The following is a 27,770-nucleotide window of genomic DNA, read 5'->3' on the forward strand; positions in this document are numbered from 1 at the left end:
TTTTCAGATATTCCAGAAAATACTATACTTTAAGAATTTTTTAAAATCCAGACAGAAAATGGAAAATATACTAGAATACCGTAATAACATGATAGTTTGGGTCAAAAAATAATTGCATTGCTAAATCAGGGTTTCAATAAATGGTTATAGTTACAGTTTAAATTAAAACACAAATTAATTTTTAGTAAACCAACCGTCCCGGCTCCTGGCGGCAGTCCGCAGACCGACACCAGAGTCCAATGATTCATCGCGTTATTTCCGGATTCACGTTAAATTGTGTTGCATTAAATCAGGGTTCCACTGTACTTTCCTACAGTGCAAAATTTCATGTTACATTAATTGACAATTTAGCGCACTTAGGCCAATCATTGCTACCCAAATTATGGGAAATCAAAGAACCAAAAGAAAGAAAGAATGAGTCATTGCTTGAAGGCACATTAGATAAATATATCAAATTTGGGAAATCAGTGGCGTGCAACTTTGAAATAGAGCATTTAAAACAGGGGATGGGGGGAGGAGGTAGAATATGAAGACTTGAATTAGAGTTGATTGCAAGCAACAGGAGTGGGGCAGGTGAGAAGAATTGGTAAAACTCAAGAAGCAAGGTTAAATTAGAAGGGATTCTTGGAAGTAGTAGAGCTCTTTTTGAAGTGGTTAAAATGAACTTTATGATCAGTTAAATAAATTTCAAAAGTATGATTTTTTGGAAGTATTTAGTTCCCCAAGCACAAACAAATTTTAAGATGTCTGGACTCTTACTGACTCCTATAAAATATTTGACAACAAGCAAAGTTACAAGGAACACAACTGATCAAAGAGACCCATTTCACTTCTTGTTTACTGGGAGCTTGTTAAGACAAATTGAGCACCCCAAAAATGTCACAACTAAATTCATTGGCCTCAGTTTAAGTTCAAGAGAACTTCAACTATTTTAAATAATAATAATATAATGTGTGGATGCGTATTTCACCTACATTTTTGCTTTTCCAGAGATTACCGACATTACTACATGCCATCTGCAAACTGAAATTTTGACATACACACCAAATTCAAGGTCAGAATAAAGAACAATACATTTTTAGCTCCCAATTCAATTCTTTTGTTTCCAAAATTTCTAGGCAGCACTACAAATTCTATATTTTGCTATAATTACAACACTTCCTATTTGTACACCAAACCTATTTTAAAAGATTCCTCATCAAAAACTATGCATGGTAAATATAATTGTTGATAATTACCTGTTGCAGTTTTATCACGGAATTCTTCAAGCTTCATCAAAGTAGCTGACGTTAGCTCCTCCAGGTGCACATCATTGGGTGGTCGAAAAAAATCCACCAAACTGTTCACAGTTCTCTATTGGAATACATTAACCATGTTATCCAAACAGTTTTATAGTTAATAGTTTAGAAACAATAATGACATCCTTGTTGAGAAGTGCCCGTTAATATTGCAACAAACATCTGGTCTAGTTTGTGTGTACTGATATGGATATAAAACTGGTTGGCAAGCAGGAAGCAGAGTGCTAATAAATGGGTCATTTCTAGATTGGCAGTTACTAATGGGGTACCACAAGATTCAGGATCCCCAGTATTTATAGTACAGTATGTCAATTATTTAGAAAAAGCTACTGAATGTAATATCTGCAAGTTTGCAGATGACAAAACTAGGTGGCAATGCAAGCTGAGAAGATTCCAAGGAGCCACAGGGTGACTGGGACAGAGAGTGGGAAAGTAGATGGTAGATGCAATAACCCAGTTCGATGGCAATAACAGACAGTTATTATCCGAATAGTGAGAAATGAGCAAAAGGGGAGGACAAGACCTGAGCATCATGGTGACCAGAACTGCACACAGTACTCTAAATGTGGTCTCACCAACTAGCTGAACTATATCATGAAGTCCCGATATTTGAACTCAACACCCCACCCAATTAAAGTCTTCGCCGCCTCATCTGAAGTAAAAACACGAAAATCTGTAGACACTGTGGTGGAAGTAAAAACACAATGCTATAGAAGTGACCACCTGACTTACCATCAGAAATAAAGGCAATCATTACATTTTCTGCCTTGCCTCAAGACTTCTTTACAACAAAGGGGTTTATAAGATGTCAGATGGGGATGAAGGAATCAGGCACATATTTCAAGGTTTTGGTAAATTATAAGGATTTTAAAGAAGCTAATTCAATTTCACAATTTAATCCAAATTAAATTCAGGATTATTAACTGAATGTTAAATCACACAGAGCAAAAACAATGAAGTATATAAAAATGTTGGTAAATTCCTTGCATGACTTGACCTAGATTTCCTTCAAGTTCTGGGGAGTGTAGTATTTAGTGTCATTTCTGAGGATCAACAGAAGGTCTCTTATTCTAGCATGGTACCAGAGATAATGGCTTCAGCTATGTGGAAGGTTAGTAAATACTCCAAGATCAAAAGAAAACCTTCCATGGGAAAAATACCAATTCAGTTACCAAGGGTTGGAAAAAGAAAAAATAGATAAAGTAACAATCGAAATAAAAGATGACTTCAAGAAATATTTTGACTAAACAATGATTATCTAAAATATCCTGCCTGAGAATTGGAATATTAGTATTGAATTCCAAAGAAAATTCAAAAAATGATTGGAGCAAAAAAAAAACAGGTAAAAATAACTAGTTTTAAACAAATAACTCCACAGTACAGACACAATAAGTTAACAGACTGTTTTCATTGTTTTTACATCAGAATGATTTCATTTTCCCCCAGACTATAATCAGAAACTAAATGATGCATGTAACTTAAATAAACAATTAAATATTATATTGCTCATTTGACTCACTGCATCATACACAATTTCAAGAGGACGGGACTCCACCCTCAGCCGCTGATCAGCTCTTTCATCCAATGGGTTTGTTTCAAACATGATTTTCAGCAAAGTATCTTCATTTGCAGTCATAACATTTCTTGAAGAAAGAAGTAATGGCCTTTGCATTTCCCGAGGCTGTCCTGTTACCTCAAGAGTTCCTATTATTGCTTCAAATCTACAAAAACAAAGTATCTCAATGATAATGTAGCACAACTCTTACATTCACTATTGCTTCATGGGGCTTTGATTTCAATATTGTCAATATTCGTTAAGGAAGTAACTGTTATGACAAGAGTTCCAAATGAAGTGCACACTTGCTTCATGTCATCGCAGAATACAAAAACAAGAGTTAATTTGGACGAAACACAAAGTCTGCAAACACAGTGATTGTAGTAAAAACACAATGCTGGAGAAACTCAGCAGGACACAGTGTACTTTATATAGCAAAGATAGAGATGCACAATCAATGTTTCAGGCTTGAACCTTTCGTTGAGTATGAGTAAAATCTAAACAGGCACCTGAATAAAATAGTGGGGAGCAGGGAGGGGCATGGGGAGGAGCACAGGCCCACAGGTGGATAAGGGAGGATGGGCACAAGAAAAAAGTGGGATGAGGAATAGCTCTGAGAATGGAGAGGGAAGAAGGTGGAGAGCTAAGGGAAGGCCACGGAAGAGAGGGAGAGGTTAACCAGAAAGCAGATAGATCAACTTTAATGCCATCCAGTGGAGAGAGCCCAGGAGCAACATTAGCCATTGCTCTCTAATTTACAGATGGGCCTGGTATGACAGTACATTTGGCCATGGACAGGCATGTCAGCACAGAAGTAGAGCACAGAATTGAAATGGTTGGCCACAGGGAGATCCCTGTCATTGATGCGGAGAGAGCAAAGGTGCTCAGTGAGGCCACATCGGGAGTACAGGATCCAATAGATGTTTGGGGCCCAGAATGGTGGTGAGGGAGGAGGTGTGGGCACGTGTGGCACTTCCTATGGTCACAGGGGAAGGTGCCAAGGGAGTGATTAGTGGGTAGGGATTAATGGACAAGGGAGTCACAGAGGGAGCAGCCACTACAGAAAGCGGAGAGGGGAAGACATGTCTGGTGATGGTATGTTTGGACAATGGAAATTGCAGAGGGTAATACATTGGATGTAGAGGCTGGTGGGGTGGTAGATTAGAACAAGGGAAATCATGTTCTGTTGCATCAAGGGCCAGAAGGGACCAAGGCAGATGTGAGGAAAATTAAGGATATGCAGGTAAGCGCTGAATTGATGGTGGCAGAGAGGAAGCCCCGTCTTTTGAAGTGAAGGATACCCCGGATGATCTGAAATGGAAGACCTCATCCTGGGAGCAGGTGCAATGGAGGCAGAGGAATTGAGAGAAAGGAATAGAATCCTTACGGAGATGGGGTGAACTTCGAATAGGAGATGGGTTTGGTGAAGTTAAGACAGTTGATATTTTGGCAACAATTGGAAATATCAATATCCAGAGCAGGCAGCTGGCCAAGAGGAGGAAGAAGGCTTAAGGCAGGGGAAGCATTCTTCAGTAGGTGGTGGAGAATCACAGTGGAAGAAGTGGGTACAGAGATGGAGTTGACGGAAGAAGAGTTCGGCATCATGGCGTGCAAGGAACATTGAAGTGTGGGAAAAGGGGGACGAAAGCGAGGACTCTACTGAAGACAGAACGTTCCATCTTGGAGAGGGCAAGTCAGAGGAGATGGTAAAGACCAAGTGGGAGTCAGTGTGGTGGAAAGAATTAGGGGGAGGGGGGTGAGGCAGGGGGTCGAGGAGTGGTGGATTGGGGAAGTCAGAGGGTGAAGGTGGTAGGTAGGGGAGCTGGAGGGTAAGGGAGTATTGGGAATGGCAGGGAGAGAGATTAATTTGGACACCAATTTCAATGAGAAAAATTACCAATCAGAACTTCAGGAGTTTCTTTGAGAGCAAGAATTCAGCAAAAGAAAATAGAGAGTGAAATTATTCTGATCGAATTGACTAATGGAATATTCCATGATTGTAACCGAGGTAATTTACACTTCTTCAGCCTGTATTCTTTATCACAACTGACTATGATATCTCTTTCATTTTTTTATCATAAGGAAGAAGATGGGACCATGATTGTTTAGTTCCATTTTCATCTGCCTCATCAAGGCAAAAGAAGCAAATCATAGTTTCACTGGAATGTTACGCTTGGTGAACCCCAAATATCTACTTCCATTTCTACTGGTTGATCTTGACAGATCTTTAATGACATATTATTAGTTTCCCAATTTGTTGACAATAGTCCAAATTGTTGGATTCCTTGTCTAATAACCAGAATAGGGCAAGATAAAAATTTCCTTCAATTAGATACCTGAAAATACAAACAACATCTCCCTTGACTTTGATCACATCTTTCCTCCTCACAATTACTGCAGGTGATACAGATTGTATGTAAGTTTGTTCCATGCTGAGCATTAGATGATCTTTTGTCCACATATCTGTGGCATTAAAAATGACACAGAAGAGATCATAGAGCTGTAATCTGAATCAAAGGAAAGAAACTACTGGAGGAATTTAGCAGTTCAGATAACAACTATAGAAGCCAAGGGAAGGTCAACATTTCAGGGTGGGACCCTGCATTATAACCGAGAGTGAAGAGGGAGATAACCAGTATAAAGGGTGAGAGGGAGGGGTGAAGCTGGGGAAAGATTGGTGGAACAGTGGAGAATGGGCAGATGGAATCAGTTGGAGAAGATTTCAAGAAGGTTTAGTGTATGGGTGAGAGGCAGATGGAAGCAATGTATTGAAAGAACCTAGGTGGATAACAGAGGAAAACTGAATATGAGGGAATGAGAACAAAATGGCATGCGTTACCTGAAATTAGAAAATTCAATATTCATATTCCTGGGTTGCTAAAATAACCAGGTGGAATAAGTGTATTAAGGTAAACAAGAAAGACTGCAATACTGGAAAACCAGAACAAACTAAATGCTGAACAAATTTCAGAATCAGAATTTATTGTTATGAACAAGTCATGAAATTTTAGTGTTTTGCAGGTCATGCAATATCCAAGAAAGGCAATGGTCAACATTTCAAGCTATAACCCTTCATTGAAAATAGCAAGAAAAGGGAAGAAGTTGGGAAAATATTAACTAAATAGGAGAAAGAGGCAGAGGGCTGAGGAAGAGGCATTCCAAAAGGAGGAAGGAAGAGAAAGCAATGGTGAGCTGAAGGAAGGAAGGTGTGGGTATGGGGAAGAGAAGGGTGGGAGAGTGGAAACAAGGAAAAGAGGAGGAAAGGGATCAGAGAGAGAAGAGAAAGCAAGGGGCTGTAGGTTCCCCATAAAGATGCATTTGTCCATGGCCTATTGTACTGCCAAGTTGAAGCAAGACCTGAATTGAAGGAATAATACCTTATATTCAGCCTCTGCAATCTCTAACCAGACAATGTGGACTTCTCCAATTTCCAGCAACCTTCTACAGCCTGCCACCCTGGTTTTCTCAACCTTTGCCCTTGTGTTTCCCTTATCCCTGACCCCATTTCTCCACTTTTCTCTCCCTACCCTCTTGATCAGCCTGTCACCCATACCTTCCTTCCTCCAGCTCCCCAACCCCTTCTCTTCTTTCACTTCCTTCTGATCAAAGGGCATCTTCCCGCCATCACCACCTAGCTTCTCACCTTTTTGCCCATTTCTTCCTCTCCCACCTGCATTAATCCATCAACTACCAGCCCATGCCTACCCCTTTCTACTTTATTCATCTTCTGCCCTAATCTTTCTATTTCTACTGTATGACAACCTGAAAAGCTGACTGTATTTTGCCTTCCATGGACACTGCCTGACCCACTGAGTTCCTCCAGAAATTTCTATGTTGGGATTTGAGTATTGTTCTTCTAAACTGACAGAATGTGTTCTACAAAACAGTCATCCACTCATCCACTCTCTGCATGATCTGTTCACAATCACCATCATGAACTCCCACTTGCATGCCATTTCCACACTGACTTTTCTATCCTCTGTGTTCTCCACAACAGATTGTAACAAATTGCAAACTAGAAGAATACATCACATTCCACACAGCTAGTCTATAAGCCAATGAACATCAAATTTTCTAACTTCTGGTAACCCACACTCTCTTCAGATCCATCCTCACCACCTGGTTCCATCTACCCATCACCCACAAAATACACCTAGTGGGTCTCTTATCTCCTTTCCTAAATTGTTCCAAATGCCCATGATCCCTCCTTTATCTGGTTCCAAATACCCTTCCTTACTTATCAGATTCCACCATCTGCAACCTTTTATATCACCATTTCTCACCTCCCAGCCTCTAATGTCTTAATCTCTCACCCTCACCTCCTCCCACTTGGCTCTATCAGCTCTCTTTCCCCCCCCCCCCCACCTTTCTTTTTCATTATATATTTCGGCCCATCACCCACCAGCTGCTGTCAAAATAACTCAAGAAATAAGTACAGAAGTAGGCAACTGACCTATCGAGTTTGCTCTGCCATTCAATATGATTATGGCTGATCTAGCCATGGACTCAGCTCCATTTGCCTGCCTATTCCTTTTAATTCCACTCCAACTCAAAAATCTACCTTTGTCTTTGTTACATCGTAGACTAGCAGCAATAGAAATTCAACAAGAAACTTACTTCTACAAAAATATATTTATTAGTAACTACTAATAATAATACAACTTAGCTAATTTAACCCTAACTCCGTGTGTGTGTGTGTGTGTGTGTGTGTGTGTGTGTGTGTGTGTGTGGTGTGTGTGTGTATAAAAAATACACAAACCGTTCCAGCTCAGGCCCAATTCTGCAGTCATTCCAAAGCTCAGTCTTAGAGATCCTGTGTTGAAACTCTGACTTTTATACTGATGCACAGAAGTAATCACAAAAGTGACAGAGACTGAGTGATCAGACTGCCAAAACTCACAAATCCTTGTTGAGTTGCTTCCAGAGAAATGTCCTTTCATACAAATGGTTGTCACAACTCCCCTCTTCCTTGCGTAGAGGAAACAAAACATGATTTCCATGATGCTTCCAAAACCCAGGCACAGGTCAGAGGAAATGACTATCAAGATGATCACATCCAATGAAGAAATTCTCTTGCTTTCTTTTCCCAGATATGAATCAATCAAAATAATCACTACAATGGTCATGGTGGTTCAATAATTCCCCTGACAAGAATCAGCAGAATTGTCCATTTCACATCGTCACTTCACCTGTGTTTATCAGATTGCTGACTGATTAATACTCAAACCTGTTTCTTTAAGAGATCCAATCACATGACTCTCTCTGACCATTTGTTTTTTTCCTGAATTAAACATCACTTTCTTTATAGTTAATACTTAACTGTGCCACTCCATCTCGCTACAAGCTGTGAATGGTTGCAGCTTGCACTAATCCTTAAAATAACAGTCATGCTAAATGAAATGTGAACTTCTTATAGTCTTAAATACATTTCATGAGGCAACCTCTAATGCTTCATTGCCCAGTGTTCCTCCTCATCTGGATCTTGAGACTAGTCCCCTTTTCTCGTCTCACTTACCAGTGGAAACAATCTCTCTGTATCATACTTTTCCCTTCATAATTTTTTTTCCAGGATAAACTGCAATAAATATAGTTCCACACTATTCAATCTCTCCTCAAAAGTTAACCCCTTCATTTCTGATATCAACCTGGAAAACCTCTGCACTGCCTCCAAAGTCAGTCTATCCTTTCTTAAGTTAGGAGAAATTAGAACTGCAGATACTCCAGGTGCAGCTTCAACATAATCCTGTATAGCTTCAGCAGAAACTCCCTGCTCTTAAATTATATAGCTCTAGCAATGAAGCCAACATCCCTTTTGCCTTCTTCATTGCCTGTAGCACTGGTGTCTCCTTCCACCCTTCATCTACCTGGCCTAATCTGCCCATCATTTCCCCCATCCCTTCCTTTCTCATCTGCCTCCACCTATCACCTCCAACCTTAACCCTTCTTCTTACCCATTTATATAGGCAAAACACTTTCAGCCCTGATGTAGGGTCTTGATCTGAAGATTATCCCTTTGCCTCCACAGATGGTGCCCAACCTGCTGAGTTCCTCCAGAAAGTTGTCTTTGGATGCAGGCTTGCTTTTGCATTCAATTAAAATATTATGCAGAGTCTAATATTTGGCATTTGCAAGGCCGAGTTAACAACCCACTGGAGTTCCTTCTGGTCCTGAGATTTAGTGCCTCCATATCAGACAGTGATGCAATCAGGCAGTATGCTCTCCGCAGTACACCTGTAGAAGTTTTACAGAGTCTTCGGTGACATACTGAATCTCCCCAGGCACCTCACAAAGTATAGCCACTGGCAGGCCTTCTTCATGATTGCATCAACATGGAGGCTTCAGGACAGATGCTCAGAAATGTTGACACCCAAGAATTTGAAGTTCTTGACCCTCTTCACTACTGAGCCTTTGATAATCTAACTCAAATAAAAATGTTGCCCTGTATTTTCCACAGAATTTTCAATATGTCAATCATGAAAGCAGGATTTATCGTGAGTCAATAGTAGAAGTACTAAACACTATATTTTTCCACACTTTCTGTTGCACTTAAGTATATTCCTTAGAGTAAAAACAGAACTGAAAAACATAATTGTTTGTCTCCATTTCACTCCCTGACTTGTAGTTCCAGCATTTTAATTATAATATTAGAATAGCTGCTAAATGAAAGGAGACTATATAAAGTTGTAAAACTTACTTAATAGCTTGTGCTCCAGGTCTCTGGGCAACCTTTGTGCTCAAGTCAATTACAGAAAATTTCATGATCTCTGGCCTGTCGTGCTCTTCTTTGATGGAAATAGACATGCTCACTAACTTCACAGAAAGCTTCACTGCCTCATACTGTAAATTAATGAAATTAGAAAATTAACTACCATACAATATATGTTTCCAATTTACAAACATTTATTCAAATTTGCATTTGATTGCAGCTTTAATGACAAAGTATGTCACAGTTCACAAAGCATACAAGGAAATATTCAAATGGTTAAGATTTCAAGGTCTCTAAAAGGATGGAAAGGTTTAAAGAATATCAGAGCTTGAACTAAGGGAGTCGTAGAGAATTAAAATTAGGCAAAAGGTCAGAACGTGTGCATAGCTCTCAGAAGGATGAACAAGTAAAATAATTTAGAGCTTAGGGCTAGGCTTATGGGGGGTACTTGAAAACAAAGCTGAGAATATTTGAACTATGTTGCTAAACTAAAGGACAAAACAATTCAAACAGCTCCAGGAGAAAGATGGGATAAATGAACAGTACAGGATTGGCAGCAGAATATTATTCTACAAACAGGAAAGTGTGTGTTGCCTTCTTCTGAATTAAAGCATACCATTCACATTTTTTTCAAACGTGAAAAGATCTGCAGCATCCCCTTGAATGCATGATAACACTTCCTCATATGTTCTTATAGCAATAAGAGACCAATCAGACATTAGACACCAGGTTAACTGTCAAACCAATACCATCAAACTGCTCATCTTATTTCTCAATAACCTATTCCTTCTCATTTGGACATAACTTCCACCCTGATTCTTCCGTCATCCACTCAGGGTAATTTACTGTAAAAAAAAATTAACCTTCCAACCAGCATGTCATGGAATGCATCAGAGTACCAGGAGGAAATGTGCGATCTCCACTTCAATAATATGAACTGAGTGTTGATTAACACAGAATAAATAGGTTATTTTCAATGTAGGGAGGTGATCCTTGCAATCCATATTAAACACTTGAATGGGGAAATCAGTGCATTATATCTGGGTTGCTGACAATTGGTGTTCATTATTGATGGTGTTAAAGTAAAGATATGGCCTCCATGATCAGGAGGAGGAAAACCATCCTTCACCGAGAATGGATAAGCAGAAAAGAAATAAATCTTGTCAAAAGGGCCTGTTATTCACACACAGCAATCTCTGAGGTCACTGAGATTGAAAATCCTATTATCTAGATCAAGTATTCCAACAGACAACACAAGGCCTCCTCCTAAGGCCACAGCACATTTAAGGTGGGGGCCATGGAATTTAATCATAAAATGTTTTTTATGTAGTTGATAGGAAAGTACAGAAGAAACCACTAAATAACTGCTTCATAGGGAAGAGAGCCCATAAACTTTGAGCAGAGTCTAAAGGAGCCATAGACAAAAAAAATGTTGAGTAGAGCTGCGGTCTAGATACACAGTTCCTTGGATAAAATGAGGTGTTGTGCACAGGTAGAGGCACTGCTATATTGAGTAACAGGCTCTGCTAACCAGATGACTCATTTCTCTCTAATCTCCTTGGTGAAGTGTGGTACCTCTTCCACCCACCAGTGGTCATAGAGGCTAAGTTCAGGTGGCACAGTTGGTATAGCAGTTAGCACAATGCCTTACAGCACCAGTGATCAGGACCAGACCAAGGTTTGATTCTCCTGCTGTCTGTAAGGAGTTTGTACATTCTCCTCCCCATGTCCGTATGGGTTTTCTCCGGGGCTCCTGTTTCCTCCCACTGTTTAAAAATGTACCGGAGGTTTTGGGGGGGGGGGGGGTGGGAAAGAGATGTAGGTTAATGGAGGGTAAATTGGATGGTGTGGACCTGTGGGCCGAAATGGCCTGTTTCCATGCTGCATATCTATTTTTTTTAAATTAAGTGAAAACACTGCTAAATTACCCACATTTGAAGAAACTACTTAGAAGACTATGTCTAGAGATCCAAAAATACCTCCACAATCATTGTAACTCTATTGACCAAAATGAGTTATCCTCCAACTAACTCTCTAACAAACAATTATTTTAAAATCTCATTAAAAATAGTAAAGGCATATGTTTTCCCCTTTTCTTGAACTTGCATAATGCAGAATCAGTCACATTGTCATGGACTAGTTTGATAGGTCATGTCAAATGTTTGTTGCGCAACAACCAAAATCAACCTAAATGCCTGCTTGAACCTGGTTGACTAAATCATCCTAGATGTGAGAAATGGCAATCACATCTGATTGCAATTTATAATCATATCAACTGTGACCAGTAGCACCTAAATGTACATACAACACCAATGAATTTCTTACTCCAGTGTTTTTATTTAAAACATTGGATGCATGATCTCCCAAAAATCATCAAATTGAACCCCAGCACCCAAATCACACTCCATTGTCTGTACCTCATTATTTAATATAGTTGAAGCTGAAGCAAGGAACTTTGTTTTATATGCTCTCCTTTGAATAATCTGTGTTAGAGTAACCTGTGAAATATTCAAGTGAAACACCAAATGCCTTCTTTGAAAGGTTCCCAAATCTTCAGTGATTTAGCAATTTCATTTTTATCTGTTGAGTGCTTTTTAGTTTAATTAACTATTCAGAATAAATTTGAATTCATAACAATTAAACGTACTCTTTTTGGCATTGTTGGATCCACTGCTGCTTCACTGTATCCAATTGCTGTATAGAGCTTAGACTTCTCTTCAGGTGTCATCAATAAATCAATTCCTGAGAATAAACATTTCAAAGAGTTATGAACTCTAAGTAAAACATAATGCTAGAGAAACTCCGCAGGTCAGATAGTTTACTTTATATAGCAAATATACATAACCAGCATTTCGGGCTTGAGCCCTTCAATAAGGTATGGAAAAATGTCTGCAGATATCTGAACGAAATGGTGGGAGGGAGAGGAAGGGGGAGGAGCATGGTTCCAAAGACAGGAGGTAATAGGAGGATAGGGGAGAGAGGGCCCAAATAGCAAGCAGGGTGAAGAGTGATGGCTCTTTGAATAGAGAGAAAAGGGAATGGAGAACTAAAGGAAAGGGAGGGAGAATGGAGAGTAGGTTAGCAAAAACCAGAGTAGTCGATGTTAACACTATCTGGCTGGAGAGTGCCCAGTCAGAAAATCAAATGTGGTTCCTCTATCTTATGGGTAGTCTTGGTGGGAGAGTACAAGGTCATGGACAGACATGTGAGTATGGGAGTGGGATGCAGAATGAAATGGTTGGCTACTGGAATCACAAACAAGGCCCACCAGTGGCTATACTTTGTGAGGTGCTTGAGGAGATTTGGTACGTCACCGAAGACTCTTGAAAACCTCTATAGCATTCTCACTGCCTGCACCACTACCTGGTATGTAGGCACCAAATCTCAGGACAAGAAAAAACTCCAGAGGGTTGTTAACTTGGCCTGAAACATTATAGGCACCAGACTTCACCTCTATCCTTAAAGAACCCCACCACCCAGGCCATGCCCTTTTCACTCTGCTACCATCAGGAAAGACAAGCACACAGCAGCACAGACAGCTTCCTCTCCACTGCTACCAGATTCCTGAATGATTAATAAACCAAAGATGCTGCCTTACTTTTCGTGCACTACTATTTTAATGTTTATATATATTAGTGTGGTAAGATGCTTTATAATATGCCTCAAAATACCGAATTTCATGACTTATTCATGAGAGAACCTTGACTCTCATGCGCTCAAAGGTGCTCATTGAAGTGATATTCCAGTTTGCACCCAGTCCCTGCCAAGTAAGAGTCTTACCTTTATTAGATTTAAGTGCAGTATATTAATAAGGGTTTATCTCTAAACTTGGAGGAGCAGATTTAATTATGATGGTGGAACGGTCAGCACAATGTCGTAGGAGCTCCAGTGACTAGGGCTCAAATCTAAATTTTATAAGTTATGGGATTTACCAGATTAAAGTGAACTTTACATAATTAAGAACTAAAATACTGATTTTTTAAAAATTACTTAACATTTTGCACTGTCTTTTGTTTTTTTTTAAACTGTTTATTCTTAATGCATGTATAATAGTTAGATATTTAACATTGTGTCTTTTGGGAATTTAACCCACCCCGCCCAAAAAAAAATTTAGGCATTGTAAGAGTGCATCTCAGCAACCAAAATATTCACATATCTGATATCCTCAATTCTCGTTGGTGCTGGATACCAGGGATTTTACTGTATACAAATAAATAAATATAGTTAAATAAATAGTAGAGTCTCAAAGGGATTCTATGAGCAGTTCACCATTCATTCAGCAGTCTCACTGCCCATGGGAAGAAGCTGTTTCTTATCCTAGTCGTTCTGGCTCTGAGACTATCTCTTTCTTGACAGGAATTGCATGTGGTTGGTCAGGGTCCCGAACGATTTTGTGAGTCCTCTTCAAACAACGATAATGACCAAATAACTAAATTCCAAAGGGGAGGTGAAAATGACCAGCCTTTGACATCAAGGTTAAATTTGACAAGGGAGCTTCAAGGAAGGATGCTGAAGTCAATGGATATCATGCAAAAACACTACAATGGCTGTAGACCAACTTCGCAGAGAAGATGGAGATGATCATAGCTGCTTAATTAGCTCAGTTCCAGGACAAAAGAAACAGGAACAGGAGTAGGATATCTGATCCATCAAACCTGCTCTGGCATCCAATGAGATCATGGCTGATCTTATGATAGGCTCATCTCTTGCCTTTCCCCAATGTCCCTTAATTCCCCTATGTTAAAATCTATCCAATCCTGCTTTAAATATATTTACTGAGGTAGCCTCCACTGCTTCAATGGGCAGTGAATTCCACAAATACACCATCCTCTGGGAAAAGCAGTTCCTCCTCATTTCCATCCTAAATCTACTACCCTAAATTTTGAGGCTGTGTCCCTTAGTTCTGATCTCCCCACGAATGAAATAACTTACCTACCTCAATCCTATCTATGTCTTCCATAATTTTATGTTTCTATAAGATCCCCCCTCATTCTTCTAAATTCCAGCGAGTACAGTCCCAGACGATTCTATCTTTCCTTATAGGCTTATCCCCTCATCTCTGCAATCAACCTGGTGGACTTACTCTGCACCACCTCCAAAGCCAGTACATCCTTCCTCAAGTAAGGAGATCAGTACTTTGTACAGTTGCAGCACAACTCCCCTACTCTTAAATTCCATCCCTCTAGCAATGAAGGCCAACATTCCATTTGCCTTCTCGATAGCCAACATGTAAACCAACTTTTTGTGATTCATGCCCAAGCAAGGACATAACTGAAGGATAGTGTGGGCAGCCCAACCATGTTCAACTGCTTCATTAATTACCTTTCTTTGATCAGAGAGTCAAAAAAGAAGATTGCTTGCTGAAGATTGCAAAATGTTGAATCCATTTGCATTCAACAAGACTCAGACAATATCCAGGGATAGACTTGACAGTGGCAAATAACATTTGTCCCATAGATGGGCCAGTTAATGATCATCTCAAATGAGAGATTGGTCCACAGTTAAGGTCTAAAATGGAACAAAGCCAATTTTGGATGCATCCAGCAAAAACTGGCAGTGGTTAATTGGGAAAGGTTATTTGCAAGTAAGGGAACAGCTAGCTAATAGGAATTTAAAAAAAATGAGATACACAAGTTCAGGGAAGGGTGAAGTACAAGCCTGACAAGTTTCAGGATCCCTGGTTGACCAGGGATATTGAGGGTCTGGATAGGAGAAAGGAAAGAAGTCAGATTTAAGCAGTCTAGATTAGACAAAAAGGTGCAGGAGAACAATGAAGAGGGAGGTCAGAAGAGCAAAAAGGGGAGATAAGATTAATCTGGCAGGCAGAGGAAAGGAAAAACCCAACAGATTCCACAGGCTAGGGAGAGAATTGGTTCCATTAAAGATCAGCATGATTATCTTTGTGTGTTACCACAGGAGAGAGATGAGATTTTAATTTAATATTTCTCACAGTCTTTACTGAGGAAAAAAAATGGAAGCTAAGAAATTGAAACAAATGAGTTGTGATGTCTAGGACCATCAGGGAGGATGTGCTGGTGGCCGTGGAGCATATTAAAGTGGACAAATTCCCAGGGGTTCGCCAAGTTCATCCTCTGACCTTGTGAATAGCTAGGAAAGAAATAATAGAGGTAATTGTAGAGATAATTACATCTTTGGCCCCAGGTGAAGTATCAATAGACTGGAATGGGAGTAAATGTTATATTGTTACAGTAAATCCCATTTTCCAAAATTCAAGCAACTGGCAAAAAAAAATCATGGAAAATAAATTGATAAAAATACTCAACTTTAAAATTGGCAAGCCTTGCCATTAGTTCACCAATCATGCAACACACAATCTCAAATATAACCAGAAAATACACTTATCCGGCATCTCCCAATCCTCTAGGTGCCAGATACCAGGGGTTTTACTGTATTTATAAAGTGCAGAAAGGACAAGTCAGGGAATTGAAGGCTGGAGAGCTTGACATCAGTCATGGAGATTGCTGAAGGGGATTTTGACAGAATCTACCATCATTTATGTAGGCAGGGACTATTAGAGGTAGTCTAATAGGTTTGTGAACATAGTAAATCATATCTCGTGAAGTATTAGTTTTTTGTTGACAAAGTGACGGAGAATTGATGAGGGCAGAGCAGTAGATATCTTCTTGATGGACTTAAGGAAGTCCTTTGGCAAGGTTCTGCATAAAATTCTGAAAGATTGGATCACAAATAAAGGAGAGTAGGCCAAATGGATTCAAAACTGGCTTTGGGTTCTTTTCTGACTGAAGACGGATGACTGCAAGTATCAGAATTAGAGTATAGATCAGATGAATGTGTTGCTATAGGAATGGCACCAGAAAGGTGGCAGGGGTGGGAAGGGAACAGAGATATAAAAGTTAAACTAGATCTGAAAGTAAAACACAAAAGTCTGCAGACACCATGTTTGAAGTAAAAACACAATACTGGGGAAACTCAGCTGGTCAAACTGTGTATTTTATGTAGCAAAGGTAAAGATATATAATCAACATTTTGGGTTTGAGCCCTTCATTAATAAATTAATACACACACAAATAATTAATACACACACAAATAAGGAGCAAGAGAATTGGATTATTGTGAAGGACAATGTAGGAATCATCTAAAAGCAGAAAAGGTAAGAGTTCAGAATCAATCCATGCCTGTAGGGTGAAAACCATGAACAGAGGATTATATAAATTACAAGGATGCACGTGTTAAGTCCAGAAATATTAAAACTGTGAGGTTCTTCATGTTAATTAAAAAGGTGTGGTTTAGGGACGGGTATTCTAAAGAAATAAGATTAACAAACAGGGAGTCAAGAAATATCACAAGCAAACAAGAATGGGAAAAATCCCAGAGCTTTTTCTAAGTAATTTTAGGGTAATCAGGGAAACAGTAGGTCCCATTAGGATTCAAAGAAGCAAACACGGTGAAGATAGAGGATTTAGAGGAATATTTCTCATCTGTATTCAGGAAGGAACAAAATGTAGTTGAAGTCAGTGAACAGGCAAGATGGAGATGGAGAATTGTTATTTTTTAAATATTGGAGATCATGGTGAAATTTGTTAAATGTGTCCAGCAGAATTTTCACAAACAATACATAGATGGTCCTACTGGATCTTTCTCATAAATAATCTGTTTATTGCATTATATTCAATGATCCCTGTATCCAGGAACACTGAGTACAGTTGGATAATTAACCAGTAATTCTGGGGACAAGTTAGAGAGTTTATTGGAGAGTGTTTATTATTTGAGATCATACTTCATTATAATCTTCTTTCTTTGGAGGTGTCTATTAAAAATATTGTTGTGTCATAAAACTATTGCTGATAAATTCACTTCAGATTTGGAGTACTAAATTGGGACAAGTCTGATTTTGACTGCATTAGGCATGAACTTAAAAGGTTAACTGGGAGAAGTGCTTGCAGATAAAGAGACATTTGACAATGTGAGAAGCTAAATATAGGAGAGTTCAGGGACAACATGTTCCTGTTGGAGGGAAGGGAAAGGCTGGCAATGTTAAAGAACCCTGGTTGACAAGGGATATTAAGGCTCTAGTCAGCAAAAAAAAAGTAAGTGGTGTATATCAGGTATTGGCAGCTGAAATCAACTAAATCCTTTCAGTATAAAAGATGTAAGAGTAGATAGGGAAATTAGGAGGACAAAAAGACACAAAATGCCTCGAGTAAAGATGAGAAAGAATCCCAAGAGATTCTCCAAGAAAATTAATAGCATATGGGTACCAGAGAGAGAATAGATCCCATTATCAATGTAGTTGTCTACAGTGTATGTGAGAAGTCAGAAGATGGGCAGGGTCTGATATGAATATTTCTCATTGGTCTTTACTATGAAGAAGGTAATGGAGCTAAAGAATGAGGGAAATGTAATGTCGTGGAACATATGCATGTCACAAAAGAGGCGCTGACAGTTTTAAAGCACATCAAGGTGGATAACCCCTCCCCCAATGACCTGACCTGTTCTATGCTTGGACATTGTGGGAAACTGGGAGAAATAAATTACAGAGATATTTGCATGATCTTTAGATGCATGTAAGGAACCATATAACCACTTACAGCACAGAACAGGCCAGTTCGGCCCTACTAGTCCATGCCGTAGCAAATCCCCACCCTCCTAGTCCTACTGACCAGCACCCGGTCCATACCCCTCTAGTCCCCTCCTATCCATGTAACGATCCAGTCTTTCCTTAAATGTAACCAATGATCCTGCCTCGACCACGTCTGCCGGAAGCTCATTCCACATTCCCACCACCCTCTGCGTAAAGAAATTTCCCCTCATGTTCCCCTTATAATTTTCCCCCTTCAATCTTAAACCATGTCCTCTAGTTTGAATCTCCCCCTTTCTTAATTGAAAAAGCCTATCCACATTTACTCTGTCTGTCCCTTTTAAAATCTTAAACACCTCTATCAAGTCCCCTCTCAATCTTCTACGCTCCAGAGAAAAAAGCCCCAGTCTGCACAACCTTTCCCTGTAACTCAGATCCTGAAATCCTGTCAACATTCTCGTGAACCTTCTCTGTACTCTCTCTATTTTGTTTATATCTTTCCTATAATTTGGTGACCAAAACTGTACACAGTACTCCAAATTTGGCCTCACCAATGCCTTGTACAATTTCATCATAACCTCCCTACTCTTGAATTCAATACTCCGATTTATGAAGGCCAACGTTCCAAATGCCTTCTTCACCACACCATCTACCTGAGTATCAGCCTTGAGGGTGCTATTTACCATAACTCCTAAATCCCTTCCACCAGCGTTGTCTCCGCTCCACCCTCAACATCCATTGGAGCGCTTACATCCCTAACGTCGAAGTACTCGAGATGGCAGAGGTCGACAGCATCGAGTCCACGCTGCTGAAGATCCAGCTGCGCTGGATGGGTCACGTCTCCAGAATGGAGGACCATCGCCTTCCCAAGATCGTGTTATATGGCGAGCTCTCCACTGGCCACCGTGACAGAGGTGCACCAAAGAAAAGGTACAAGGACTGCCTAAAGAAATCTCTTGGTGCCTGCCACATTGACCACCGCCAGTGGGCTGATATCGCCTCAAACCGTGCATCTTGGCGCCTCACAGTTTGGCGGGCAGCAACCTCCTTTGAAGAAGACCGCAGAGCCTACCTCACTGACAAAAGGCAAAGGAGGAAAAACCCAACACCCAACCCACCAATTTTCCCCTGCAACCGCTGCAATCGTGTCTGCCTGTCCCGCATCGGACTTGTCAGCCACAAACGAGCCTGCAGCTGACGTGGACTTTTTACCCCCTCCATAAATCTTCGTCCGCGAAGCCAAGCCAAAGATGATGGATAGTCATCTGTCTCCCTTTTAAAATGTTTCATTTTTATTTATGCAGATAGATATGCTTCACATGAAGCAATCATGTAGATTAAGGAAGGCAAAACTTTATTCTGTGGGTCTATATCGTGTTATACCTGGACTACCTGCTGAACACTCAAAATCAACTGATGTCTGCCTTCTGCTAACATCTCACCCAACACTTTCCATGCCCTTCACCCACTGCTCCCAGGTTCCGTCTCATTTTATAGCTACAGAATTCAAAAACTCATAAAACTAATACAATCAAGAAATAAATCCATTTAACATTTTCCATTAGCATTAGAGATCACATTTAAATAAAATATCTGCTTTGAAAATTATGCTTTGTACCAGACTTTGAATCATGTGGTTTCTCTTCTTTGTCTCCTGCCCAGCTCCAAGCCCATGCAAACCATCCTCCAGAGTTATCTTCCTCAATTTTTGCACCAGGTCTATAAATCTTGTATCCTTCTTTCATTGCCTGAAATAAAATTGAATCTCTTTTATTTAAATTTGCTGTACATGAAGCAGGAGATTTTACATTTTACTATTGTGTTTTCCTAATCAACTGTGCAAAATAGATTAGAGTAAAATATGTAAGTCTGCAGCCACTGTGATTGTCATAAAAACAGAAAAATGCTGAGGGAACTCAGCAAACCTTGCAGCATCTATTGACTCTATGAGACTTGCTAGATACACTAACATTTTTGTTCAAAATAGCTTTAAAATTACTGGACAATATATTTTTTCAAAAGTTTTGGTTCCTTTAAAAAAAATTGGACATTATGACAGACAACTTCAAGCAGAACACAAAGATAATTTAAGATTTGCTGTATCACGTAGGAAGTTGGAGACACGTTAAATTTTGTTTTATTGCATTTAGCACGTTTAATGATGCTGACACATTCTGTTCGTTCAACTGATCCAAAAAAATTTTGTTTGTAGTCAGCGTCTGACGCCTCTCATGTCAATATCCAGCAATAGTGAGCCAGCAATGATGGATTCCAGTTGCCCTCATACTGCTTTTCCATGATCGCAATGTCCTGGTGAAACCCTTCACCATGTTTGTCACTGATTGCTCCAAGATCAGCAGGGAAGTCCCAGTGCAAATGCAGAAAATGAATTTTCAACGACATGCTGCATTTCATGGTTGTGTATGCTTGAAACATGTTGTCAATCAGGTGGATATAGTTTGGTGCTCTGTAGTTCGAAATAAAATTCTCAACATCTTTAAATGCCTTCCATGCTATTTTCTTCACCCTCATTTGCAGATCTTCAAACCACCTGTCATTGATAACGTGTCTGATTTGTGGACCAACAAAAATGCCTTCCTTAATCTTGGAATTAGCTATTCTTGAAAATATCTATCTCAAATAGCATAATCCATCACCTTCTTTGGAGGCTTCCAATCTGGAAAAATGTCATCATGCAACACTGATCACATGGCTGAAGGCAGATGGGGTATTCAATCGATTTGACAAAAGGATCAATAGAACAAAAATATCTGAGACTCTTATTTATACAAAACAATATTTATTTATTTTTATTGATATGTCTTGTATTATTTGTCTAGATGTGTGTTATGTCTGATGGCAAGTCTGCATGTTTTTGCACCAAGGACCGGAGAATGTTGCTTTGTCACGTTGTACTTGTACAAAAAGATGACAATAAGCTTGACTTGAAATTTCTTATTGTTAGCAGAGAAGCCAAATACATCAGTGAGGCAGAAGTTACACTCCGTAACGTGATCATTCTGTTCTTGCCATAACATTGCATCTGCAAACAGCATCGACTTCCAAGTAGCTCTGAGTCAAGCTCACGGGTTGATTACACATGTTGCACAACAGATGCAAGGAGCCCAGATTTTGTCTTGGTCACCAATTTTACAATCGAAGTAGAGCTCATAGGCTTTCTTAATAAGAGCAGTCATGCTGCATCTTTGAGCATGAAGCAGAGCCTTAAGCATTTATTTGCCAGAAATGTAACAAAATGAATTGCAGCTGTTGCAACATTGATGAAACATTTCTGCTGTATTGAATCTTCCTGAAGTCAATAAATGCTACTGTTAAGTACACTGCCTGAAGAATGTAGATCAACATGCTTTAATGTAAAGCACAGCATCTGGATATGAGGTTTTTTTGTAGCCTGTCTGCATCTATCCTGACTATGCAAGCGCAGGAAGACATCATTTACATACCACCTGCACTGAGTGCATGCCCAGGCATGCTTCGATTGACCAAAACAGCTTGTTTTGTGGGCAATTGTATTGTAAAGGGTCGTGGCTATCACGTGACAGCACTGCCCACCACCATGTCAGAGGATACACCAACTGCCAATCAAAGTTTGGCACCACCCTGCCCATTAGTGCACACCAGCCAATTTAATTTCCTTAGTACTTAGTTTTGAGCCATTGGCCTTTGTAATCATCTTAAGTTTGCCAGCTCCCTGTAAATTACCTGGGCTACACTTTCTAACCAGCCTATATTTGCCCTTGGGCCATTGGCAGTTGTAATCTGATTAACCTTGCTGGCACCAAGCCATGGGAGCTGTGTGAACGACCTGGGCTGGACTCCCCAGCTTTCCAGCACTATAAAAGGGACCATTTGTGCTCCGTTCTTTCTCTTTGCCATTTTGGGACCACCCTGATTCATTCCAAGCCTAGAGCCATGGAACAATGCTGAAAAAATTGTCGGTAATGTGTGCACTTTTAAAAAATATTTTATTTAAACATTTTCCATACATGAAATGAATAAACAATTATACAAGTAGATAACAGCATCGCTCATCCTAACTTTTCCCTCAAATATCATTTCAGTTGAAAATAACAGAAGAGTATTGTTAGCTATTCTGTATTTATTCCTAAATTTTTCAAATGACATCAATTGACCTTGTTCATAATAATCTTCAATATTTTAATACCATTACTTAACTAAATATTTAAAAATCAATTATCCTTTGAAAAATTTGCGTTGATTTTGATTCAAAGGCATCTTAGGCAATATACAGGTACTTCCTTTTATTCTAATTTCATCATTTATCTTGTTCCAAATAGAAATCAAATATTTTAACAATGGTGTTTCTTTAACACTAGTTAATGATTTTGAAACCATTTTAATATATAAATTCCTCTGCTAACCTCTCTCCTATTTTATCCAATTCTATTTTAACCCACACTGGCTTTCCTACTTCTTCAAAAAAAAGTAAGAAATTTCATTTGAGCCGCTTGGTAATAATTCGTAAAATTAGGAAGCTGTAGACATCCCCGTTCATATTTCCAGGTTAATCTTTCTAATAGAAACGCTTGACATTTTCCTTTACAAAGAAATTCACTTACATTGTTTATTTAATTCTTGAAAAATCTTTAGTAGCAATAAAGTTTGAAAAATATGTTGTATTCTTGGAAATATATTCATTCTAATACAATTAACTATTCCTACTAACATTATAGGTAAAATCATCCATTTTTTTAAAATCTTATTCAACCTTTCAGAGTAATGGCAAATAATTCAGTTTATATAGGTTTTTTGGAATAGTATCTATTTGAATCCCTAAATATTTAAGTGCATCTTTTGGCCATTTAGGTATTTCTTTGGCAATTACTATAATCGCCTTCCATAAGAGGCATAATTTCACTTTTATCCCAATTTATTTCACAACCAGAAATCTTACCATATTCTTCCAAATTAAAATGTAATTTCTGCAAGGGAGTTTCAGGTTCTGCCAATTATATTAAAACATCATCTGCAAGTAAACTAATTTTATGCTCTTCTTGACCAACCTTAAATCCCTTAATTTCCAAATAACTCCTAATTACCTCTGTAAGTTGCTCTATAACTAGTATAAATAATGCTGGAGATAAGGGGTATCCTTGCCTACTTCATCTTGTCAATTGGAATGGAGCACATTAGTTACTACTTTAGCTTTGGGATCTAATTTATAAAAGTTTGACCAATCACAAATTTGTCCAATACCTTAAAGAAATAGTCCCATTCTAATCTATCAAATACTTTTGTCTGCATCTAAAGCCATAGCAACATTTAACTATTTTCTTTTGTGCTAAATGTACAATGCTAATTAAACTAGTCACACTGTCCACCATTTTTTTTTAAATAAAGCCTGTTTGGTCCATATTTATTAATTTAGGTAAGAATTTGTCACCCTATTCACCAGTATTTTAGAAAAAATCTTGTAACTGGCATTCAACAACGATGTAGGTTTAGAGCATGGAGATTTTAAAGGTTCTGTGTCTTTTTTTGTATCAAATTATTGCTGTTGAAAATGATTTTGGGAGAGTATGAGTTGTTGGTGCTTGATCTAACATTTCCATAAAAGTAGGAATCAATAAATCTTTAAATACTTTATAAAATTCAGATGGAAAACCATCTTCTCCCAGAGATTTATTACTTTGTAATGAATTTATTGCCTCCTTAACTTCTATGTAAAATGATCACTCAATTCTGTTTGTTCTTCCATATTCAATTCAGGTAAATTTATCCAAGATAAATATCTATGTATTTTGTTTTAATCTTTTAAAGATTCGACCTATATAATTTAGAATATAAATTCTTAAGATTATTTTATTTCTTGAGGTTTATAACTAACAACATTCAAATAATTTTTAATTACATTAATCATTCTTGACACCTTTTCCACTTTCAAATGGCATGCAAGTACTTTATGTGATCGTTCACTGAACTCATTGTACTTGTTTGGTTCTTGTAATCGTTTTTTCTGTTTTGTAAGTTTGTAATGTATTGTATTTAAGATTTTTTATTAATTAATTGCCTACGTTTATCGTCAGAACTTCCCTTTTGAAGATATTTTTCCAAAACCATTAATTCTTGTTCTAATTGATCTGCCTCTTTCATGCACTCCTTAATTTTGGAAGTAAATCTTATAATTTGGCCTTTCAAATATGTTTTCAAAGCATCCCATATTACAAACTTATTATTCACGATGTTCATATTTGTATCACAAAATAGCTGGATTTGTCTTCTGATAAAATCACGAAAATCTGTTCTTTTTTAATAATAATGGGTTCAATCTCCATCTATAAACTGATTTCCCTTTATCAGGCATTACAATTGTCATTAATAAAGGCAAATGATCAGATAAAATTTTCACTTTATATTCTGCTTCTAATATACCTTGTAATTGTGCTGAAATTAAAAATAAATCAATTCTAGAATAGGAATTATGTCTCTATTTGAATAAAAATAATCCCTTTCTCTTGGATGAATTCTCCTCTACACATCTAATAAGTTCAAGTCTCTCATTAATACCAACATAGTTTTTTGCTGCCTTAGCTCTTGGCATTCCTCTACCAGTTCTAGCTAAAGTTGGATCTAAAGAAAAGTTAAAATCTCCTCTTATTCTCATGTGCCTCTGCTACATTCAAAAAATGTATCCTGTATAAATGTCTCATCATCCACATTTGGTGCATACAGCTTCAAAAAATCCATAATTCTAAATATATGAAATATTAACTCCCTCTATTTTATAGGCTGTGGCCAAAGTCACAATTACCCACATGATACAGCACGAGTTAGAACTTCATATTCTCCCCAACCCCCAGTGCATTAATCTTTGACCATAAAAAAATTTTCAAAAACCAACAAGAAAAATGAGTAAGCAGTATTCTAGATTATTCAATACTGCATGAACTACCAAATAAATTTCATCTATCCAAAATTTAAACAACAACTATTCTTCAAATTCTTCATTCTACCTGGTCTCTTGGAAGATTTTGCAAACTCTTCTGCTTGTATAAAGCTCGAAAAGAACTTATTTTCACCTCCAGGCAGGAAAATCTTCAAAGTTGCAGGATGACAAAATACAAATCCATATCCTTTTCCCCAAAGAATCTTCTTAACAGGGTTAAATTCTCTTCTTTTTATTAAGTCTGGCTATATCAGGGTAAAATAAAACTGTATTCCCTTCATACTAAAGTGGGCCTTTTCTTGCTCCTGTGCTTTCTGCCCCTAGGCTCAAAATCTTCTCTATGTCTTGGTATTGCATGGGTTCTGATTTGGAAGTGGTTTTGCTCTTTAGGCTGTGTACTCTTTCAATCTCAATAGGGCGATCAAAGCTTGTTTCTCCCAATAATTCAGGAATCAATTTCTTTATAAAAAAGCCCATTGGATCTTGTTCTTTCACTCTTTCTTTAAAACCCACGATTTAATGTGTGCATTCTTATAGGGTTGGGAGCATGTTTAATTAGTGTCCCTCACAGCATACAGCCGTGCCTGCACTGAGTCAAGGGGTGGTGAGTATCAGATTGGTTATTCTTTGATTACTGCGTGTACAGAGTTCGTTGTGTATGCACATGCATTTTATCCCCATTGCAATTTTCCCCATGATCATCTATAAATTGTTCACGCATGTGTTTTATTCCCATTGCAATTTTCCCACGTTCATCTATAAATTTTACGTATATTTCATTGTCGGTGCAATTTTCCAAGTTCGTCATAAATTGTCCGTGCGTTTTATTGCCGCTACCACTTTCCCATGCTTGCTATAAAATGTGTGCGCGTCTGCTATCTGATACCATTTTCCCACGCCCGTCTTTTGTAAATAAAATAATTTACTATAAAGCTTGCTTTTGAGACCCATTGAATCTGTTTTCTCACTCACAACAATTAGCACTGCAAGCAGGTTCTCAAAAGTCTTGGCTGAACACAGACATGGTTGGGGGGGGGGGGGGATGTTCTGGAACAGGGGCAAAAAAGCCAGTGCAGTGCAGGCAAATAGAATAGGACCCCGGAGTGAACCGACAGAGCATGGACAGCATGCTGGCGGACCACGGTAAACCTGTGACTGGTCCGAGAAGTCAGACCCCTGTGATGAGAAACGAGAACACCATATGGTTTCCCTACTTGTGCTAAGGGGAGTCAAAGGGGTGCCTTCTAGCTGTTTGTGTCCCTCCTGAAATGCCAGGTCAGGATTACTGGCCAGATACAATATAGATCCAACCAAAAAGATAAATAAGTAGAAGTGCTCAAGCAGCGCTGCTGTATGCTGTAGGAAGCAGTCCAGACTGCCCAAACCCAAGCCAACAACCTCAAGACCAGAGGTACCAAGGTCACCTGCAAGTTGATTCAAATGCTACAGGCACAGGCAGCCCACCAGTCTGGCTGGCAGCCGGACCCGCACAAAATTCGAGCCCTGGTCAGGCATGGTAACAAGCTGGATTCACGACTCAGGGATGAGATGCCCGAGGAGCTCAACACAGTCCCGGACCCGCCATGAGGGAACACCCAATCTCCTGCATGATCGACCTGTCAACACACGGTCCCCGGTCCACTATAGAGGGGAGGTGGATGAGGATGAGGAGGCAGCAGGGTAACATACCTGTGGTCACTCGGAGACTATGGAGACCCAGGATTTCTCAGCCAAGGAGCTGACATAATTGGCAGACCAGTACTGCCAGCAGCTGGGCAAGCACTTAGTTGCATTGCTGCTCCAGCTGTGAAGCTGTGGCTTCTTTTTCTACCCACCCCTCTGACACTAGGGAGCAGCTCCCACAGCACCCTGCTCCATTGGTAACACTGTGACACGGTTTGGTAGGGTGAGGGGGGGAGGGGAGAAAAGAGGGATTGCTGGTGAGGCATTACATTGAATTTGATTACGTGCTTTGTCCAGCTTACGAAAAGCACTTGTTTATATATTGACCTGCTTGATTAGTTTTTTTTAAAAGATCTTTTTGTTTTTATTTATAACATATGTTATGTACAAGATCAGCAACAATGGAAATTCACCACCACAATGGTAATTTTCTTATTAATAATATTACACTTCTTGCTTAACTCTAAACTTAACTCTAATTTAACCCCCACTATGCGCAAATGTAAATATATGTGGCAAAATCGAGACCATTACACGTCAGGCATAATTCTGAAGAGATTATTTTAAAGTCCAGTCAGATTTGTTTTGAAACTCAGAATCTTTAAATTGTTGCTCAAAAGCTATTATGGAGTAGGTGTGAGGCATCAAACTTCTCAAAACTTATGAATTTCTTGTACAGTCATTTTCAGAGAATTCTTTCTTCATACAAATGATTTCCCCCTCTTGCATGGATGTTGCAGTACTTGTATTTTCTTCCACAATTATTTCACAAACTCAGGTAGGAGTCTGACGAAGTAACCATTACACCAATTATGATTCAGAAACAAGAATTACGTTGCTTTGTTTTGCCCACAAGTACCACCACAGAATTGCTCCCTCTCTTGACCAAGAGAAGCAGTAAAGTGGTCATTCACTGTCAGTCTGCTTTCCTCACAGAAGGTTAGTGTCTTTCAATCCTATGTGACTTACAGGATGGCCAAGCATCTTTATCTGGTCTCAAAAATTTTTTGTCTTTAGTAGTACATTCTCTCAAAATGTGA

General features: G+C 38.9%; 1 protein-coding gene across 5 annotated transcripts in view; it reads right to left on the minus strand.

The window, feature by feature from the left end:
• Positions 1 to 27,770, minus strand: part of vps13a (vacuolar protein sorting 13 homolog A) — a 397,184-nt gene that overhangs the window by 269,229 nt on the left and 100,185 nt on the right. For all 5 annotated transcript variants that reach the window (XM_069930496.1, XM_069930495.1, XM_069930501.1 and 2 more), the window contains 5 exons: positions 19,738 to 19,867; positions 12,207 to 12,301; positions 9,548 to 9,690; positions 2,818 to 3,019; positions 1,239 to 1,353 (listed from right to left, as the gene is read on the minus strand). In XM_069930496.1, the coding sequence (XP_069786597.1) occupies positions 1,239 to 1,353; positions 2,818 to 3,019; positions 9,548 to 9,690; positions 12,207 to 12,301; positions 19,738 to 19,867 (685 nt within the window). The remainder of the gene's footprint in view (positions 1 to 1,238; positions 1,354 to 2,817; positions 3,020 to 9,547; positions 9,691 to 12,206; positions 12,302 to 19,737; positions 19,868 to 27,770) is intronic.

This window comes from Narcine bancroftii, chromosome 1 (assembly GCF_036971445.1).
Source record: "Narcine bancroftii isolate sNarBan1 chromosome 1, sNarBan1.hap1, whole genome shotgun sequence".
Taxonomy (NCBI): domain Eukaryota; kingdom Metazoa; phylum Chordata; class Chondrichthyes; order Torpediniformes; family Narcinidae; genus Narcine; species Narcine bancroftii.